General features: G+C 39.5%; 5 protein-coding genes across 5 annotated transcripts in view; 1 reads left to right on the top strand and 4 right to left on the bottom strand.

The window, feature by feature from the left end:
* LOC104759236 (pentatricopeptide repeat-containing protein At1g15510, chloroplastic) overlaps positions 1 to 2,654 on the bottom strand; it is a 3,212-nt gene extending 558 nt beyond the window's left edge. The window contains exon 1 of the mRNA XM_010482186.2: positions 5 to 2,654. Within this exon, the coding sequence (XP_010480488.1) occupies positions 5 to 2,606 (2,602 nt within the window). The 5' untranslated portion in view covers positions 2,607 to 2,654. The remainder of the gene's footprint in view (positions 1 to 4) is intronic.
* On the bottom strand, positions 2,811 to 5,408 carry LOC104755868 (ADP,ATP carrier protein 2, chloroplastic-like). The gene is made up of 5 exons (XM_010478338.1): positions 4,477 to 5,408; positions 4,084 to 4,338; positions 3,847 to 3,990; positions 3,407 to 3,754; positions 2,811 to 3,326 (listed from the first exon to the last, which is right to left on the bottom strand). The coding sequence occupies exons 1-5, from the start codon at positions 5,269 to 5,271 to the stop codon at positions 2,994 to 2,996; spliced, it is 1,875 nt and encodes a 624-aa protein (XP_010476640.1). The 5' UTR covers positions 5,272 to 5,408; the 3' UTR covers positions 2,811 to 2,993.
* On the top strand, positions 8,045 to 11,370 carry LOC104755866. Its single transcript, XM_010478336.2, has 7 exons — positions 8,045 to 8,798; positions 9,002 to 9,309; positions 9,402 to 10,118; positions 10,222 to 10,350; positions 10,435 to 10,638; positions 10,747 to 10,947; positions 11,040 to 11,370. The coding sequence occupies exons 1-7, from the start codon at positions 8,534 to 8,536 to the stop codon at positions 11,160 to 11,162; spliced, it is 1,947 nt and encodes a 648-aa protein (XP_010476638.1). The 5' UTR covers positions 8,045 to 8,533; the 3' UTR covers positions 11,163 to 11,370.
* On the bottom strand, positions 11,395 to 14,049 carry LOC104755867 (pentatricopeptide repeat-containing protein At1g15480, mitochondrial). Its single transcript, XM_010478337.2, has 4 exons — positions 13,962 to 14,049; positions 13,747 to 13,795; positions 12,994 to 13,504; positions 11,395 to 12,832 (listed from the first exon to the last, which is right to left on the bottom strand). The coding sequence occupies exons 2-4, from the start codon at positions 13,773 to 13,775 to the stop codon at positions 11,585 to 11,587; spliced, it is 1,788 nt and encodes a 595-aa protein (XP_010476639.1). The 5' UTR covers positions 13,776 to 13,795; positions 13,962 to 14,049; the 3' UTR covers positions 11,395 to 11,584.
* Positions 14,214 to 16,475, bottom strand: LOC104755864 (serine-threonine kinase receptor-associated protein). The gene is made up of 8 exons (XM_010478335.2): positions 16,220 to 16,475; positions 16,024 to 16,144; positions 15,683 to 15,818; positions 15,478 to 15,559; positions 15,143 to 15,318; positions 14,920 to 15,057; positions 14,686 to 14,825; positions 14,214 to 14,601 (listed from the first exon to the last, which is right to left on the bottom strand). The coding sequence occupies exons 2-8, from the start codon at positions 16,124 to 16,126 to the stop codon at positions 14,378 to 14,380; spliced, it is 999 nt and encodes a 332-aa protein (XP_010476637.1). The 5' UTR covers positions 16,127 to 16,144; positions 16,220 to 16,475; the 3' UTR covers positions 14,214 to 14,377.

Below are 16,942 nucleotides of genomic sequence, written 5' to 3'. Positions count from 1 at the left end.
TAACCTCCGCATGAACATTGTCCATCTCTAAAGTGGTGGAAATGCTCAGCATCTCTAACTGAGATTTCTCTTCTTACTGTTTTGGAGATGAACTTTACTGTATCGTGGCAACTCTCACACATATTGAGGTTCTTTGTCACCCAAATCGGCATTCCTGGGACCGTGTTGATCAGACCAAATGCTATGGCTTTTCTTTCGCTATGTCCACAGAATATCTCATCTCTCGAAATCTCTGTCTCATCCATAGAACTCGATTCTGAACTTGTAGTAACCCCAGCTTCACTCATTTTCTCATAGAACCCCTCTAAAACAGTGTTGATCTCTTTTGTTTGAGGATGGTACTTGTCATCGCTAAGAAAGGCGTGAACTTTACCCTTTACTTCAACCCAACTGCATCCTGCATCAACTGTTAACCCGTTTTCTTTCATCATTCTTCTCACTTTTGCAACTTCTCTCCATTTTCCACAATCCGCATACAGATTACATAACAGAATGTAGTAGCCAACACTTTCATTGTCCAGCTCAAATATGTGCTGCGCTGATAGCTCACCAAGATCAATGTTGCGGTGAATCCTGCAAGCGTTAAGTAGAGCTCCCCATACAGCTGGATCTGGGGTTACTGGCATTTTCTGAATAAAATCGTGCGCTTGTTCTAACTCTCCTGCACGACCAAGCAAATCAACCATGCAAGCATAGTGCTTCAAATTTGGAGTAACACCATATTCCTCCATAGTGCTAAAGTACATCAAACCTTCTCTCACCATTTGGGATTTGCTACAACCACATAACAATGAGATGAAAGTAATCTCATCTGGCCTTACTCTGGACTTAACCATTTTGTCAAATAGCTCAACCACCACGGACCCTTGACCTCGTTCTGAATATCCGGTTAGAAGAATGTTCCATGATGAGGCATCTTTTTTCTGTGAGTTGAACTGATTCCAAGCAATGTTCATTCTCCCACACCTTACATACATGTCTAAGAGTGCATTTGGAAGAAAATCATCAAGCCCAACTCCTGTTCTCAGTACATGAGCATGAATCTCTTTCCCACACATCAGAGCTCCGATTCTAGCACAAGCTGCTAATGCAGCTGTTAAGGTTATTGCATTTGGCTGCAACGTCATTTTCATTTGTCGGAAGAATATCAAGGCTTCAAAACACCGGTTGTTGAGTCTCAGCCCTGCAATAATCGATGTCCAAGATATAACATTCTTGCGGGGGATGTCATGAAAGATGTCCAAGGCCTTATCAATGCATTTGCACTTCGAGTACATATTAATGAGATTGTTAGCAACAATCACATAAGATATGAGCCTTGCCTTAATCGCAAGCTTATGGAGCTCAACACCTGTGTCAAGATCACCTAGAGTAGCACAAGCAGATAGAACAGCAGCTACTGTTATCTCGTCTGGCTTCACAGAATCTTGATCCATCATTCTGTAAGTGGTTATAGCCTTCTCGGGCAGAAAATTATACTCATAGCCAGAAATCATAGTGGTCCATGAAACAATGTCTTTGCGCTCCATTCTACTGAACAGTTTTTCAGCTTCACGCCATGATCCAGAATTTAAGTACATCTGCGTTAAAGAGTTGCAGACAGATACATCAACAGCGAAACCCGTGGTTATCACATAAGCATGAATATCCCTTCCTAATCTTCCATCTCCAAGAAGCTCACAAGCAGAGATAACACTTGTCATGGTCATCAAATCAGGATCAACGGAAAGCCCACGCATTGCAAAGAACAGCTTCAATCCTTCATAACACATCCCATTCTCAAAGTACCCCGAGATCATTGCGTTCCACGAGATTATATCTCTCCTAGGCATTCTATCAAAAAGCAACCTCGCGCTCTTCACATCACCACACTTAACATACATAGTTATCAAAGCGTTTACTACATCAATATCCAAATCATACCCATATCGAACCACATGAACATGAACCTCTCTTCCTCTAGCTAGATCAGGTATACCTCCACAAGTTCTCAATACACAGGGAAACGTATAGACATCAGGCTTCACACCACCAACCCACAACATCCTATGATACAAACACATAGCTTCGTCGAAATAGCCTTGCTTTGCGTAACCACCGACCAACACGTTCCAAGAAAACAAGTTTCTCTCAGACATTTTACCAAAAACATACCAGGCATCAACCAAATTACCAAACCTCACAAACATAGCGAGAAACGCGTTGCCGAGTTCAACACCCAGGCTGCTCATGGAATTGAGAGCAATAGAATAAACCTTAGAGCCTTCCTCTTGTGCTCTCTTCCACTCGCAAAGCCTGACCAAAGCCACAAACACATCTTCGTCAACAGTAACCCGCAACTCCTGCATAGAATTGAGAAGCTTCATAGCTTCCTCCAGCTTCCCGTTCGCGCACAGCCCATGTAATTGAGAATTCGAAAAGTGGGTACTGCTTGAACTCGAGCTAAGAACAACAGATAGTCCTTGAGATTTCCTCAAGAAAAGTTTCCTAATTCCAAAATTCCAATAGAAACGAACGTTTCTATGCTTATGATGAGCCTTTCTCAGGAAAGAGTTGGACTTGCCTGGATTGAAATAAAAATGAGGACTTTGAGCAGAAGACGCCATCGTTGGAGAGACAGAGCAATGAACATGGTCACACCCGTAGAGGTTTTACATTTGGGGTTTTAAAGACGAAAAGATAAAATCGACAAAACTCTTCTTAATTAACGGATGATCTTACACTTCAAAACTATGTCGTTTCACCTTAATTTACTCGTTAATTACTTTTTAGTTCAGTTTCAGTATTCACCAAAATTACAGAGAAGATGATATTATTGAATTTGATAACTTTATTACTTTCGTATTGGTATCAAGAGAAGAACAACAACGTAAAAAAACTAAATGATTAATTTTGAGTCTTTCTCACTCGCACTAACAAAATCTTACTCCGACCAAAACGCTAAAACCATCACGCAAACAAATCCCAAAAGACAAAACTTTATCCGTCATCATCTAATTGTTGGTTGGAGTAGATTTCTCCGATAGTTGGCTCGCAGATTCTCCTCCTGGTGGTGCATCTTCCTTTGACACGACAGGAATCTTGACTGATGAAGCTCTCTCCAATTCCTGCTCGAGTTCTTCTTCAGACATGAGAGTGTTGAACTGTCCTTCCAGAGACTTAGCAGCAGCTAACCATGCGGTGACTATACCCAGCAGGATGATTCCAAGGTAAGGCGTGGAGTTGGCGAGTGAGCCGAATGTGAGGATCATGAACTGCTGGATTAGAGCACCGCCTGATTTCCCTAGTGGATTGCAGACCACATCAATTGCAGCTTTGCCTTTAACCTGCAAATCAATGGCACATACCGTAAAAATCCAAGATCGAAAGAATGCAACTACGTTTTAAAGAGAAAAAGTGAAGAAACCTTGGTGTCCTCATCCAATGGGATATAAGCCATTTCTTTGCAAGGATCAAACAAGCTGTACTTGGCGCTCTTGCTGAAGATATTCTGGAGGGCACCAACGTACACAGCTGCGAGTAGCGGTGTCATACCAAGCTTGGCAACCAGTGGTGCAAATGGGCCACCAAACAGTATTAGAGAGAAGAAGGCAACGCCAGTCAATAGCAGAACGGTTGGCGTGATCTTTGCAGCTACTCCCCAACCATACTTCTTGAACACATATTGGCTGAGAAGCATCATTGTGAATGTTGCGATACCCGTGCAGGTTGAGAAGTCTCCCATAAATGCTGAGTACTCATTCGGGCTAGGGAACTACATTGAAAAAAAGGATTTTTAAGGGTCTTAGACGACAGTGTAGTAGTACTAGTGGTAAATAGTAACTTATCCATGAGGATTTTGTTAACCTGAGCTTTAAGCTTTGATTTCCATGTGACTTCAACAAGGTTGATACTAATTCCATATGCAACCACCAAAGTAGCAAGATCCCTAATGTATGGTGATGACACCAAGAACTTCAAGCTCTCCATTGTTCCCATTTGTGGTTTCACCTGTAACAAAATCAGAAGAAACCTGATAAGCTGCGCATTTAAATACATAGCAATAAACCCATTAGTATTTTCTATGTTCAACCATATTATTACCTTCTTCTTCTTGCTACGGGTTGGGAGAGGCACATATCTATTCACCCACCAGTAGAGGAAACAGATGGCTAGTCCCATTCCCACGACAATACTCATCATAGCTTTTAATGAAACAGCCCAGCCATCAACTCCAGGGCCAAGATTCTTTCTCATATTAGAGAAATATTTCACAGTTCTTCCTGAGAAAATAAGTGCAACATTGGCCCCTAGACCAAACAAAGGATAGAACTTTTTGGCTTCGTCAACCGTTGTAATCTGCCACCAAAAGATTGCATGCCAGTTAATTCACAAACAGCATAGATATTGACTCAACGGGTTCCAAATCTTCAAAGGCTACCTAACTTATTACCCACAAGTTTATGACTAGAAGAAAAAAGAAGAGTGTAATCTCACCTGATTGGCAAATCCCCAGAAGAGAACTGAAACCACAACACTACCCCAAAGCTCAGCCATGACATAGAACAAACAGAAACTCCAAATCCGCATGATTGCGAGAGGACCCATGAATCTGGGGCCGAGCGTCGCAAGAAGCTTATCAGCAAGAGCTTCAGGGTGAATCAAGTTGCTAAGAGGGTACATCACAAAACCAAAGGCTCCAAAGTAGACAATAAAAGGAACAATAACAGTGTAAAAGAGAGCCTTTTTAGAGAGAACATTGGAGAGTTTGGTGTAAAGCAACATAAAACCAATAGCCATAGGAAGATTCACCCATGTCTTCAAAAAAGGTATAATCTCAGCAGAGCTTCCTTTAGCCGTCACCACCAAAACATCCTTGGTGTCCCTAAGGATTGTGTAATTGAAAAGAATACAAAAGAACATAAGCCCTAAAGGCACAATCTTCTTCAGAGTCGTGACCTCCACACCAAAAATCTTAGGCGAGACCGCCGCCATGGCCGCCGTGTCACCTTCGTCGAACACATTTCCGTCTCCGGCGGCCGCAGCCTCCGCCTTGCAGATGAATCCTCTGCTTCTCTCCTTGTGGGAAACCGAAATCCCAAGCGGGATTGACTGAAAGGCTCGAGATTTGGTGTGCCCATTAGAGGATAAGGACAAGGCAGGTAGGTTTGTGGTGAAAAGTCTTTGCTTTAAGGCAAAGCCATGAGAAGAAGGTTGGTGGAGAAGGCGTCTAGACCCGATAGGTTTAGCGGGTAAAGAGAGAAGTCCTCTGGTTTGAATCAGACCTTCCATCTCTCTATCTCTCTCTTTGAACCCAGAGACCAAGGAAGGGGGATATAGAGGAGGAAGGAGGAGATAGAGAGACGATAAGGTGACGACTCTCTCTGGGAGGAGCTGAGGAAAGAAGAGAGTTGTGTTATTTAGACAGTGGCAGTGAAATAATATCTGATTTTGGACCCGAAAACAAACCCTAACGGTGTTTCTAATTAGTAATTACCGTCTAAATGATTGTAATTAGTCAAGGAGGTGACGTGGTCTGAATTATTTCATAAGTTTTTTTGTAATGACGTGCTTACTTCACATATTTCGTTAAACGAATAACAATTAATTAAAGAGGATTAGAACTCGTGCATTGTGGTACTTTGAGTATTATTTAAAAAATCTGCAACTTGTGTACCAATCGTATTGTTTATTGAGCAAAAAGAGGCGTGTATTTTTCCACCAAAGACAACGACTTTTATAGTATATAATCTCAACTGGCATGCATCATTCTCTAACTTTGTATTGGTTTAGCATTTGATAGTCGCAGATTTTTAAATGAATCTTAATCTTTACTACTATACAGTTTGATTTTTAGCAAAAGTAGTAGTAGTAGTAGTAGTAAGAAGATTTTAGTCCTAGTAAACTCAGCTCAGGAAACAAAGAGAGATCTAAAAAAAGAGCAAATCTCGATAAGTTTATGCTTTTGATGAAAACGAGGTGAGGGGCTTTGGTTTACGTGTACCAACTTGGGAAATGGCTCCAATGAGGTGCTATTGGGACTGTGGAGATCCCTTGATCCTTTCCTTCAATTGAACAAGAATCCAAAGGAAAACCAAATGGGGCTCACAGTCACTTTGATGAATTGCGTCTTATAAAGCTCCACGTCTCATCAAATATCAGCAAATGTCAGCAGACTTTTAAAAAAATACAGGTCTAGAGGAGACAATGCACGTGAAGCCCAGGCTCCTTCGTAAATTTATACATAATGGGCTTTCTCTTTGAAACCCAATATGAAGCCCATTAATATTATATTTTTGTTCCATTTTTTTTGTTTTTGTTTTTTTTTTTAAAGATTAAAATAACAATCAAAAACTATGTTTGGCGCAATCATCCATTTACAAACAGATTAATTAAAACGTTATAATATACGTTCAGTTACCATAAAGTTATTTTTTTTGCTTTCGTTTGTTGTTGTTGTGTCCGTGAGTCCCCCCCTCTATAAACGGAACATTTTCAAAATAAAGAAGAGAAAATAAAATTTTAAGTTTCGAAAATTTGTAAAATTGGGTGCTATTTATTTTTTTTTTATTTTTTTTTGTAGCTAGGCTGGAGCCTGGTGAATCGTGGACCAAATTAGCCCCAATAAATAATAATAGAGAAGAAAAAACAATTATTTTCTCAATTTTGTTTCATTACAAAAATCTTAAAACCGTCCGATTAACATTGTACTTTTTTTCTTACTAAAAGAGTATTTTTTTTTTTAGTAGAAAAAACAATAATATTACAGTTCTAACGATGGTCGTGAAAACATGTTACCGTACTACACTACACATTATGGTTTTGGTGCGCTGTAGTTATCAATAATTAAGATATATCTAAAACTTTGTTGTGCCCTTTCTATATTTTCTCTGTAACACAAAATGGCCTAGTTTTTCCTTTGTTCACTACAATTACAAATCAATATTAGTAAAAGACAGATACCCTTTTCACAGTAAAGAAAATTATGAGGCAACGTCCTAAATGTAGTGTTCAAGAAAGCGCTAGGCATTAACTAGGCGGTGATCTAATGCCTAGCGCCTAGAACGCTTAATCGGAATTTAGGCGGTTTAGGCGTTTACACTATACACTATTATATATATGATATTATATACATAATTATACAAAATATGTATAAGAATAATAAAAATATTAAATCAAAAACAAAAAAATAGACAAAAACATTTTTCAATTCATTTTGAATAACATATTAAACATTTATAATTATGTTTGTAGAAATAAATCTTATAAATTTTAATTTTGTACAATTAAAATTTGAAAAATACACTAAAATAATGATACTATACTTTTAGGCGGTCAAAGCGGTCGTCTAGGCGGTGCTATAGCGCCTAGCGCCTAAACGGGGCGGAACGTCCGCTTTTTCGAACAATGCCTAAATGGAAATCTTAATAACCTGTCTTTTTCGTCAACTAATCTATATATGTCTTATAATTACAAAAAATATATAGCTTTCGGATCTTTGCGGGGTACTCAACTGTATTTCGTTTTATTACCAGTTAAACTAGACCGCGAATGTACCCAACGAAGAGGATAAAAAAGTTAGGTGAAAGTATCGTTAATTACACAACAAATAGCGAATTTATTTAAGCTAAAAATTAAAATTAAAATTAAAGTGGGAAAACTCTTTCGGCGACAGAGCACAAAAAAAACCCACTTAATGTTTTCGAATATAAGTAGTGTTTATTACACTTTTAAAAGGGCTAAGAGAGAATTATCCAATTATAAAATTTGATAGGAGTCCCAACAGAGACGGATCAGACCAAGTTGTCAAAGTTTTTTTTTACTATATATATTCTGTTTCGCTGTTTTGTTGTTTCTTTAAATACAATAATCACTAGAGAGAGAGAGCTATTCAAGACTGAACAAATTTAAATGCATGTTTAATAAAAATAATTACTATTTTTTTAGTCAACTAATACTAATTATTAAAAACACTGCAAAGTAGTACTACTTCCCACTTATATATGATTTGATTTAACACGACGTGCAATATTAATGTTATTTTAAATAANAAAAAAAAAAAAAAAAAAAAAAAGAACAGAAGAAGACGGAGGTTTTTCGTTTTCGGGAGAGAAGAAACCAAAAAGATTTTTTTTTAAATTCAGAGAGAAAAAACCAAACCTGCGATTCTGAATATCTCTCTTGTTCAAATCTTTTTTTCTAATCAGAATCGTAGCAATGGCGTCACTTTCTGAGTTTTGAATCCTCTTTTCTTTATTTTTGTTTTGTTTTGGGTTGGTGAAAAAGACAAAGTAGTAATTTTTATCGTCCTTGTCGCCAGCCAGCCGCCGATCTGTTGCTGAGAGATGGCAGAATCGTTACTTTCATCTCGAATTTACAAGGATTCGTTTGATTGCTGGTCGTTCCTGTTTCTTCTTTCTAGGGTTTCAACTCCGACAACATAGAGAAAGAGGATCTGTTTTTTTTGTTTCATCTTTAGCCCCTTTTTTTTTGGAAATTTTGAGCCGTCCGGTTGGGGTTTGACCCGATTTGAAGCGGAGCTGAGCTGACCAATATGGCAAAAGGTTGGTTTTTGATGGAGAAGGCGAGAAGATGTTTGAGGACTGTGTTCTTCATGGTTACCATGCTCGCTTCGCTGCTAGTTTCTTCCTTGCCATTGTTAGTTGCTATAGGTGATGTTTTGGTTCCGAGTTTCTTGTTGTCGAGCTTTACTTGCTTGACGTGCTACAGCGCCAAGGAGCATCTCAGTCGATACGGGTTCAAAAGATCTTTAACTGATATTCCTCTCGTCTCCCTTGTCAGATCTTTCCTTATCATCTGTAAGGACTTTATCTTTTTTGCTCAACCTCTATGTGTTGTATTAGCTCTTATAGATGGCAACAGTATCATTGATTGATGATCAAGTCTGCTCTTTTCTTGCTCTTGTTACTGCTCAACCTCTATGTGTTATACCATTAGCTCTTATAGATAACAATGATTGATTGATGATCAAGTCTCATTACTTGTTCATTTTCGTGAACAGCTGTGTATTTACTCTCGGATGTTCCTGCTCTCTCGCATGGTCCTTACCTCGGAACTGTATCTCTATGTTCTCTAGTGTCGATTCTTCTTCTTTTAGTTAAAGCTTGCCTTTTCACTGTACATTCTCAACTCAACACCGAAGTCTCGTTCTCTCCATCTAGGCAACGGCTCCACTTGAAGAAATCGTGGGGTATGCCGGTTCTGTTCCTCTCATCTGTGGTTTTTGCCCTTGGCCATACAGTTGTTGCATACAGGACAAGTTGCAGAGCTAGGAGGAAAATTTTGTATCACAGAGTTGACCCTGAAGCTGTGAGTTTTTTGTTCTTCCCTCCACATGAATCTCGTAATTACTAGTCATTTCCTTTGTTTTTTTTTGGTTTGAATGAAAGTGTGTGTGACAGGTTCTATCATGCAAAAGCATCTTCTTTGGCCATCAGAAAGTCCCACGGTCTCCCACTCCGGTGGTTGGCAAGGCCTCCAAATTTGATGGAGAAGCAAGGCGAAAGCCTCTGTCCCACGATGAAGGTGAGCTTCCAGTGAGGTTGCTTGCTGACGTTGACAGTTTATTTACTACCATCCGAGGACTCACTGTGCATTACAAGCTTTGTGCACCTGGTTCACCTCGGCAGTCTATCTCCTCAAATGTTCTTGAAGCCAATTCTAGTTACAACACGCCGGAGACAATGGCAGGGAGCTTGAAGTTTGACAGGAAAGTGTTAAGCATGGTCACGAAAAGCCAGCATCATCATCTCCACAGGAGCTACAGCAGTATGTTTAACAATCCTTCCTTGCACGACCCTCTTCTTGATGGTTCTCCTACTTCTCCTCTTCTTTTCAAAGAAATCCCGGAAGGAACGGGCCAAGAGGATGACATGAATATGTTCAGTTTTGGGGTTGAGAAGCAAGACTTTGGTGAAAGTGGTCAGTTTGGTGTCGTCCTCGTTCATGGATTTGGGGGAGGAGTGTTTTCTTGGAGGCATGTGATGGGTTCACTGGCTCATCAGCTTGGCTGTGTTGTCACTGCATTTGATAGGCCAGGCTGGGGATTAACAGCCAGACCACATAAGAATGATTTGGAAGAAAGACAACTGATCAATCCTTACACACTCGACAATCAGGTATTTGTCTCCTAATACAGTATTGAAACTATAGAATCTGTGTTTTCTCAGACTTCATCTTTGAAATAAATCAAATCGTATTAATAATCTCTGGATTTTCCAGGTAGAGATGCTTATTGCTTTCTGTTATGAGATGGGGTTCTCTTCAGTTGTATTTGTTGGTCATGATGACGGAGGTCTGCTTGCTCTTAAAGCTGCACAGAGATTGATAGCAACAAACGATCCCATCAAAGTGAGTATACAATACAATATGTATGGTTTTCCAGGCTTCTCTCTTTCCCTTATTAATAATCCTAGTTGGTACTAATAATTATAGGTTGTGGTCAAAGGGGTGGTCTTGCTTAATGCTAGCTTGTCAAGGGAAGTAGTTCCAGCTTTTGCAAGAATACTTCTGCACACATCATTAGGGAAGAAGCACCTAGTTCGCCCTCTTTTACGCACTGAGATAGCTCAGGTGGTGAATCGTCGCGCTTGGTATGATCCTGCCAAGATGACTACAGACGTCCTAAGGCTATACAAGGTACCCTCTTTCCTTCATTAATCATTGTTGTACCTCATACATGTCTACGAAAATTGCAAATTTGTTGAACGTACAGTGTATCAAGTAATGTGTTTTTCCTCTTGTCAGGCCCCACTACACGTAGAAGGCTGGGATGAGGCACTACATGAGATAGGTAGACTCTCATCTGAGATGGTGCTTGCACCTCAAAATGCAGCTTCGCTTCTGAAGGCTGTGGAAAACCTGCCAGTGTTAGTCATTGCTGGAGCCGAAGACGCCCTTGTGCCATTGAAGTCATCTCAAGCAATGGCTTCTAAACTCCTAAACTCTGTAAGTCCCTCTTTCATACTCAAGCTCTTATCTCAGCTACGGTTTGTTTTCATGTCAAAATAGGTACTGACTTTGATTCGTGTCAACGACAGAGACTAGTAGCAATCTCAGGATGTGGGCATCTACCACACGAGGAGTGTCCCAAGGCGCTTCTTGCAGCCATGTCCCCATTCATCACTAGACTGCTACTTAGGCCAGATCCCCAGAGTACATAGCCAGATCACTTATTTTCCTTGCCGTGATCTTAGCTTACAATCGATTAGTCTAGCCCAAAAATTTGAGGCCCTGCTAGGTAGATTCATTAAAAGAGTGTTGTAACCTTTCCTTTTTTTTCTCTGTTTTCTTAACTTGAAGATGAGAGTGGCACAGAATCGTGCAAGTCTCTGTAAATTTATCCGGTTTGGAATACAAAGTATTTTACTTTTTCGTGTGCACTCACAAGTGTCATTATGTTAAATGGCAATAACTGGACTAAATAAAAACCATACCAACCGGCATAGAAGCAATCTGTTTATATATTAGGGCTCAGGAGGTTTCATTTAGATTAAGCTACTGAAGTTTCCACCAACATAGATATAAGGCTAATCAATCAAACCAAAGATTCACAAGGCGGATGGTGTTTTAGCTGCAGCGCAACTCAATCTAGGAGATCAGAGAGAGGAGTCTTCTTGAAGGGATCGGCTTTAGCGAGCAGAGCAATTAAACCTTTGTTGGGGTAAATGTTATCAGCTTTCATTCTATCATATATTCCGTAAGCTGGAGCTTTGGCATTGACATAAGCCTGAATAAGGGCTTGGTACGTCCTGAAGCGAGATTGATAGCCAACTTGCTTCATCGTCTGGAAGATTTTTTCTGTGTTGTGAACATCACCCCTTCTCACATACTCGTCCATCACGTGCATGAAGGAGCTCATCAACGGTTTTATCTTTTTCGACTGTGTTGCCTTGCTTAGTGAAGACTCAGCCTTTTCTACTTCCCCAGCTTCCACATAGAGCTTAATCACTGCATCCCATGTTAAGGCCCCAATATTGCACCCACTGTCTGACATCTGCTTAACAAGATCCTTACCCTTTGAGACCATCTTGTGATCAACGTAAACCTTCAAGAGGACGGAGTAAACATTAGAAGAAACTCTATGGCCCATCTTCAAAATCTTCTCAAAAACCGCCTCAGCTTCTTTGACTTTATCGATCTTTCCAAAAGCCAAAATCGCAGCAAGGGACTCGTCGTAACGAGGTTTTTCTTCACAGATCTTCCAAATTCTGTTCACCTCATCCGCCCTCTGGAGAAAGCCATAGATGGAAAGCAAATCCTTGCACACATGCCTATTTTCCTCCAAGCTTTCACCTTCCATCTCTTTCAGCATTTTCTCAGCCTTCTCTTTAAGCCCAGCTGATGCATAGTTTCTTGCAATGATAGATTGTGCACGAAGGTCAAGCTCAACACCTTCACTTTTCATTGTCTCCACAATTTGTTCCATACCAGTTATGTCATTTGATGATCCTTTGGTATCAATCAGGATTTTGTATGTGTTAAGACTCGGCTTCACATTTTCCTTCTCCATTAGCAATATCACATCGGCTATTTTCTTCTTGTTGACCCTCTTGTAAAGAATAAGCATCTGATCACAAGCAAATGTTGACAGAGGGAATCCCAAGTCCTTCATTTTGTTGAAAACTTCTTCTGCTTTCCCCACATTGCTTGTCGCCGCATAATTTGACAGGAGGGTACGGTAGACCAATTCCCCTCTAAAAGATTCCGGGATTCTTTTGATATAAACTTCTCCCTTGTACAGGCCACGTACCTTGGAAATCAAATCAAGCCGAGAAGCATAATCTCTCTCCTCCATTTCAAACTGCTTATTTTCGTCCAACCATTCTGTCATCTATACAAAACAACAAGACAACGCAATAAAAAACGAAAGTAAGCACTTAGAAAACATAAAGAAGACAATATCTAAAGGCATTACTGAGAACCAAGCTAGTTTATTTGATTCTCAATAAACTGATCAGTCAGCTCATGTTGAAAACAAAAAGTAATGCGTACCTGCAAGGCTCTCCCATACATGCGACGTTTACGGATTTGTAACATCGCATTTGCAAACTCAGTGCGGTTGATCTCCTTTCCTTCTTTAACCCATTTATCAAGTGCACTCCCTACATCCACTCCTGAGACAGAAACAATGGCCTTAAACAGTTCGGATGATCTCTTGCCTACCACTATTTTACCAGCCTCGGAGTCAGGGACGAGTAGTTCCAGTTCTGATCCTTCAATGTCACCTTCATCACCAGAAAAATCCCCCTCATCTTCAGTATCACCACTAGTCTGGTTAGGAGTTGTAAGCTCATCTTCCTCTCCAGCAGTTTTAGCGCCAGCGTCTGAAGAAAGTGAACGTCTTCCCATAGAAGAATTCCAAGAGAGCTCGTAAAATCTAGGGGAAGCTTTGCATTTATCATGTATCAAAGCGTTTGATTCAAAAGCAACGTTCTTTTCTCCCAATGGTACATCTAGCTTAGAGTACACAGCATTGTAAGCTCCAAGTCGGAGACTTTGACTTCTGAAAAATTAGAAATAATAGAAAGCTACTCAATTAACATAAACTCTGTATACCACCACTCATAACAAACAACAAGAAGCATTTTATGGCGCGTCTGAAGCCTATGATTCATCTTCATCTATCTAAAGGAACTTGTATAATCCTATTTCGGGTAAGAGAAGACAAATGAAATAGTAACTTAAGAAGAAGGATCCTAAATAGTCTAAGAAGAAATTAATACAACTATAATGGAGGAAGCTAACCTCCGTAAAACCTTGGAAAGAGCGAACATGTTCTCTCACCGGCACTGATCTGTTTTGTAAAACACACAGACAACAAAATCAGAAAGGAAAAAGAAAATCCATTTTTGCAAGGTCGGATTTTGAACAAATGTGAAGCATTTCACTCGCAAAGATCAGACCCAGTAAGCAAATAATTAGAATTATGAAATATTTACATAAAAGTAACAGATGCTTACAGAGTGAAACTGGAGAGCAAACGAAGTGAGAACGAAATGGAGCAAAGAACTGAACTGAAGGGTTTTAGGGTTTTTACTGCGGTGTTCTTTCTTTCTTCTTTTGTTGTTTGTTTGCTTCATATTTGGGCCTCCCTTAGTTTCAACTGGGCTGTATAAAACCACTTTGCAAAAATTGCAGCCTTTCTGTGTTTTGACCAAGTAGCATATCTGAAAGACTAATTTTTTCTTGTTCTTTTTGACAAATGATACAAGTTTCTTGCCAAAATTTCGATTAGATCCATTCAAATAGAGTTGAAGATTATGTTCGTTTTATTCTGTGTCTTACATACTTTTTTATAAGGCAAAACCATCAGTCACAATCTTTTAGTCATTCAAAACCAACTAATGAATCTATGTGGGATTAGCTAACGATGTTTTCATTTCGCTTCTACGGTTTTCTCACTGATACGCAGGCTTTCAGCTTTACGCACAACCTCCTCTGCCACAAGCTTCACGTGACCACTCAGATTGCTCTCCTCATGGTTCACCGAACCCACCACCCATATTCTGACCGTCCCATCTTCTGAACCTGACGTGTATGACTCCCCTCCTGGCGCATACCTCACGCAGTGGACTGGTCCGTGGTGACCCTTGTTACACCCTGCATTCACCGCACATTGGCTTTAAAAGGGATACAACCAGATTCCTAAAAATGAAATCCCAATTAATCACTATAGAAACTTACCAATCTCTTCTCCAGTCTGAAAATCAAACCTATGCACCCACATATCTTCTCCTCCAGCAATGAAAGTGTTTCCGTGTTTTGGTTCCAAGGATGCCGATTCAACGTTGCAAGGCATGTCATAGCTCTTCAGCAATCCAAAACTAGGAGAGCAGGAGAAAAGCTCTAACATCAAAGGAGACAAAGAAAAACAATAAAACTGTAACAGAGGGTGCATTATATACATCTGAAACTTACTTATTGGCATCCCAAAATTTAACGCTAGATCCATCAGCAGTAGTTATATATCGCCCATCCTGACTTACTTCAGCACTAGTAACCGGGAACTTTGTTTCTAATGTTTGAACAATCTTATCACTTCTTATGTCCCATAACCTACAGAGAGCATATGACAAAAGGACAATGAAACCAAGAATATTTAAGGACCGAGTCTAAACCCAGGGATGATATGATGACATACCTAATGTCACCGGTATCTGTGCAAGAGCTTAAGATAGTATTATCACTATGAAGCCATTCAACGGTTCTGATTAAACCAGGGGAATTTCCAATTTCTTTTGGCGGTGCGTCTGGCCTATTCAAATCGAATATCCGAACAATTTTCTCCATTCCACCAGTGAGTAACAGGTGAGTGTCCTAGAATGTAATTAGTTGTGCATTATAATTCATAACACAATAGAAACACAAACTACACCAACGATTCTAGACCATCAAATCCTACATCCCACCACTGTATTGTAGAAAACTTGGCAAAGTAATCAAATAACTCTTTGTTGGAAAAGAAACTAGGCATACCTCTGAGAAGGCACATGCACGGACAATGTGCTTGTGTTCAAAGGAGTGTAATACATCTCCTGTTAATGCATTCCATATCTTCCTGAAATGTGTTATGTAGTTACAAAGAAACAGTCTTAATCCCATTAATACACCTAATCATTGTCTCTGGAAACATAATCCCTCATAAATTTAGCTGTAAGCATTAAGAAAAAGAACAACATACGCAGTGAAATCTGCAGAAGCTGAGGCAGCACGCATAGCATTCTTATCAAGGCTGCAACTCCAAACTGCACCCTTATGTCCTTCAAAAGTCCCAATCCAGTCACCAGTCTCCCCATTCCTCAACATCGGGTTCGAATCTGAATAACCAAAAGCCATAAGACAACTCAGCTAGAGTTACAACAATGTAGGCAACTCATCATCCTAATAAGAGGCAGCCGAATCAATTCTTCTATGCAAATCATATATTCATAATCCAAAATAGTCGTAGTTACATATAAAGATCATAGATTTATAAAATACAAATCGTTCAAGACTTAGAATCATCCATATTAAAGATCATACCTTTGCTGGCGGTAATGAGAAAGAACCCATCTGGAGTCACCGGACTATAAGCCACATCGACGACGGGACGAGAATGCCCGTGGCACACTAACGGAACACCCATCTTCTCTTTGTATATTCACTAACAAACCAACAAAATCTAATCAATCAACCTAATCGATCTCCGCTTAAGAAATCTAAAAATTGAAAGCAATACCAGATTATTATGAAATCGTTTTCGATACGCGACAAGATTGTGTTATATGAGTGGATTGATCGGTACAAAATGTATGACTATGATATGCCAGATTAACCCTCTTGAAGAGGATCGCAGTTATCAAAAGAAAAAAAAAAAAAAGAACTCGGAAAGAGAAAAGTGAGAGAAGAAGGAATGATAAAAGGAGAAACTTTTCTTTTTTTTTTTTTTTTGTTCTCTTTGGCCTTACGCAGAGAAGAATTCGCGGAGACGACGATGGTAGTTAGTTACGCTCTGTAATTAGAAAGAAATAAACCTTTCGAATTTTACGAGTAAAGGCTTATATTTAGTATTATTTATGATATGTCCCCATAACTTTGAACTTATTACTTAACCAACTGAGATTTTAATATTTGTTCAATCCCCCCCCCAGGATTGAAGAGATTTTTTTTGGGCGAGAGCTTCAACGGTTCAACCTAACTCATAATTTCATTCCTTTTTCTTTATTGTATCAACCATTATTGGTAAAAGACATTTTTATATTTTGAGACTGACAAATACACGTATTTTGTCCGTCTGATGATTAAATATACTGTCGATGAAGAAACTAATAAGTATTTGTATATCCGGAAAACGTATAAAATATGATTATGATGTTTGAGTGTTTGACTCAATGATTCATCAATACTAGTATAAAAAAATACTAGTAGAAACTCATGGTACGGCGTTTAGAATCTCGTGTCT

The sequence above is a fragment of the Camelina sativa genome, chromosome 17 (genome assembly GCF_000633955.1).
Source record: "Camelina sativa cultivar DH55 chromosome 17, Cs, whole genome shotgun sequence".
Lineage (NCBI taxonomy): Eukaryota > Viridiplantae > Streptophyta > Magnoliopsida > Brassicales > Brassicaceae > Camelina > Camelina sativa.
The sequence above is the reverse complement of the archived record's forward strand: the minus strand, read 5'-3'. Positions and strand labels throughout refer to the sequence as shown.